Source organism: Daktulosphaira vitifoliae, unplaced genomic scaffold (genome assembly GCF_025091365.1).
Source record: "Daktulosphaira vitifoliae isolate Bord-2020 unplaced genomic scaffold, ASM2509136v1 Scaffold_5, whole genome shotgun sequence".
NCBI classification, from domain to species: Eukaryota; Metazoa; Arthropoda; class Insecta; order Hemiptera; family Phylloxeridae; genus Daktulosphaira; species Daktulosphaira vitifoliae.
Genome location: NW_026099576.1, coordinates 4,052,500 through 4,055,614, shown reverse-complemented (window position 1 = coordinate 4,055,614; position 3,115 = coordinate 4,052,500). Strand labels below are relative to the sequence as shown.

Below are 3,115 nucleotides of genomic sequence, written 5' to 3'. Positions count from 1 at the left end.
AATGTTCCGGAAATACTGCGTCCTTTAAACATATATAAAATTAAAGCTTATTTTATGTACTACAAAATGAAAAAAAAAAATTTGTCCCGACGACCTATCTTCTATACGCAAATGGCTACCATATTCAAAAATATGCTATTTTTGTATGAAAATTATGGGTTTTGTATTTTATTTTAATAGAAGTTGATGTTGCTTTTGCAATTATCCAACAATTTTTTAAAATTAAACACTATCTACAGATTTGCATCGAAGCGTTTCTTATGATAGTGATTTTAATCACTGTCAGATTAAATCTAGACTGAACCCAACTATGCAATGTCTCCACTATGCCGCGACCCCACTGTGCTACCGTTTAGTTATTTTTAATTTAAAAAAAAATGTTTTTGAATTTGCTGTGAGACATGGGTATGACATATTTATCATTAAACATTTCTTGCACTCACCTTTCCTCCCACTTAGGTATAAAAGTTTAAATAACTTTTAAAAAACTGGTCCAAAAGTTGTTATTGCAATAATTTTCATAACGAGATCATTTTTTACTTTAATAGCTAGTTAAATTTATATGTTGCTATTTAAAAAAATAAAGTTGACAACCTTATAATGTATAAGAAATGAATTAAAGAAGTTATTAATAACTGATAAATCAAGAAATATGTGAAACTTAAAATATCAAAACTAATTTTCTTAACATAATTATTTTAAGAGAAATTGAATTGCTAGCCTTAAAAGAATCGCTCTGTATAATATAATATTGAAGTTTTCATAGTAAATCTGACTTATTATAGATATTATCTCAACAGTTTTATAGATTAATTTAAACAAAAATATATTAAATAGTTAGTAACTCGTTATATTTTAGACTGAATTAGTTTTTACAGATATTGAAACAGAATAGTCTTAAATTTACATACTTAATACATAATTATTTATAAAATAAAAATAGTTTTATTTTCCTCTAAATTTATTTTGGCCTCTTTGTTGCCCTCCACCTCGTCCACCTCCTCTTCCACCAAATCCTGAAAAATATATAAAATTAAATAATAATGTAGTTTTTTAAAGAAACTAAGTATTGTTTTCTCTTTAAATGTTCCGATTCTATTTAATAAGAAAGAATGTTCGCTTATTTTATAGAAACATACCTTGTCTAGCCCCTCTAGGTGCTCGATTTTTTTGGTTATCAGTACGGCCACGAGATTTATTAACAACTATGTCTTCTTTAACCATGTCAAATATTTCATCGGGTATTCGAAGATATTTTATCATACTCCCTCGAATATAACACTCAGGGAGTCTCCAAAACCTATCACCATCCTAGAAAAGTTAACACTTAATAATTATTCATTCACAAACAAGTAATCAATATTAAATTTTGAATTAGTTACACATTTTTTTATTAATACAAAAATACTTCAATGATAATATTTTTCATACAATAAAACAAAATGTTTTCTTTAAAAATTCAACAATTCAATTTTTTTTTTTAAGAATAATTATATAAAATAAGAAATTCTTGATAAAAACTATAGAATGGTGATTTTGAAGAAAATAATAATATTCTCTAATGCTACAAATATTAATTTATTAAAAAAGTTGATTCTGTTAATGACACTTTAAATATTCCCATTTTATTTTATTTAAAAAAAATGTTTAGCATTTTAAAATGAATACTTTTCAGACTGCAAAAAAATTACTATAATGTTTCGTCCTTATACCCTTCAAATAAGATTCAATGAATAACTAAATCATTTGAAATATTAAAATTAAACAATACTTACTTTAGAAGTGCAAATAACTTCACGAAGATTAATATTCATCCAACTATCACAGGTCACCAAATGTCCGTTATATGTTTCTCCATTTTTCAACTCTACAAGCTAAAAATTAAATGTTTTCTTCAGAATATAATACCAAGGTTTATGATAAAAATTATGGTTAAAAATGATAAAACTATTAAAAATAACAGGCACACACTAAGCCCTGCCTTATATTTCCTTCTGATATTCTTTCATTATAATTTTATTATTAAATCCATATTGAAATTACTACATAACAGTCAGGTTATAGAAAATAAAAAAACAATAGAATATTAAAACTTACCATAGGATGGTTTTGAGCAGTTTTCAGCAATGATAACGGTAGCTACAATATAAATTATTTTATTAAATTTATATTTATAAATAGAAGTGTTTTTAATATTACACATAAAATAATACAAACCATGATATAAATATGTAGAAGAAAATTTTGTTTATATTCTTTATAATTACCAAATATTTTAAATATTAAATAATAGGAATGATTTTTGAAAATAAACGTTTAATATCGTATTAAGTGCAATACATCTGCCACTAATCTTACCGGATTGAAATAAATAGATAACTGTTAACTTGAGTGATAACAAATTTCATGGCAAATAAAATTTTTTTGTACAGTCATTGGGTTATTGCATAGTTAGAATATGCGTAAATGGTATCTGACATGTTAGATGTCACTATCTTAACAAACGCTACGATATGAATTTGTATATTAGCTTCGATGCGAAGCTGAGAAGGTATTGGTTTTACTAAGATGTGTTTTTTTTAGCTTCGATGCGAAGCTGAGAAGGTATTGGTTTTACTAAGATGTGTTTTTTTTAGCTTCGATGCGAAGCTGAGAAGGTATTGGTTTTACTAAGATGTGTTTTTTTTTTTGTGTCTGTTACCACTTTTTCTCAGCTCTCACCGAACCGATTTCTTTCAATGATACGTCAAAAGATCACAAATCGTATCTAGTCGAAGACATTACCCTTAAAAATTGAAAAAAATTCCCTCGTTCCACGTAAAAGGGGGAAACCTCCAAAAAAATGACAAATTTAAAAAACGCTAATTTTCGAAAGTTTTTCAATTTTTTTTACTTAAAAGTGCTATAACTTTTTCAACATATCAATACNTAATTTTCGAAATTTTTTCAATTTTTTTTACTTAAAAGTGCTATAACTTTTTCAAAAATGAACATATCAATATAATTCTTTTATATATAGATGCATAATATCATTACCTTTCATTTGGTATATTTTTTTCATAAATTTAACCCTTAACCTGCCCACAAGGGGGGATTTAAAATGACAACTTTTTCA

At 25.6% G+C, this 3,115-nt stretch overlaps 1 protein-coding gene and 1 long non-coding RNA gene across 2 annotated transcripts in view; both read right to left on the bottom strand.

The window, feature by feature from the left end:
* Positions 1 to 827: 827 nt before the first annotated feature.
* On the bottom strand, positions 828 to 2,348 carry LOC126906723 (U6 snRNA-associated Sm-like protein LSm4). Its single transcript, XM_050687489.1, has 5 exons — positions 2,218 to 2,348; positions 2,098 to 2,139; positions 1,776 to 1,874; positions 1,140 to 1,311; positions 828 to 1,016 (listed from the first exon to the last, which is right to left on the bottom strand). Exons 1-5 carry the CDS (start codon positions 2,218 to 2,220, stop codon positions 946 to 948), a joined length of 387 nt encoding a protein of 128 aa, XP_050543446.1. The 5' UTR covers positions 2,221 to 2,348; the 3' UTR covers positions 828 to 945.
* A 243-nt stretch (positions 2,349 to 2,591) lies between these two features.
* The window catches only part of LOC126906729 (uncharacterized), a 2,606-nt gene continuing 2,082 nt past the window's right edge, over positions 2,592 to 3,115 (bottom strand). Inside the window, exons 2-3 of the long non-coding RNA XR_007704318.1 lie at positions 2,929 to 3,077; positions 2,592 to 2,861 (exon numbers count right to left, since the gene is read on the bottom strand). This is a non-coding gene — a long non-coding RNA (uncharacterized LOC126906729). The remainder of the gene's footprint in view (positions 2,862 to 2,928; positions 3,078 to 3,115) is intronic.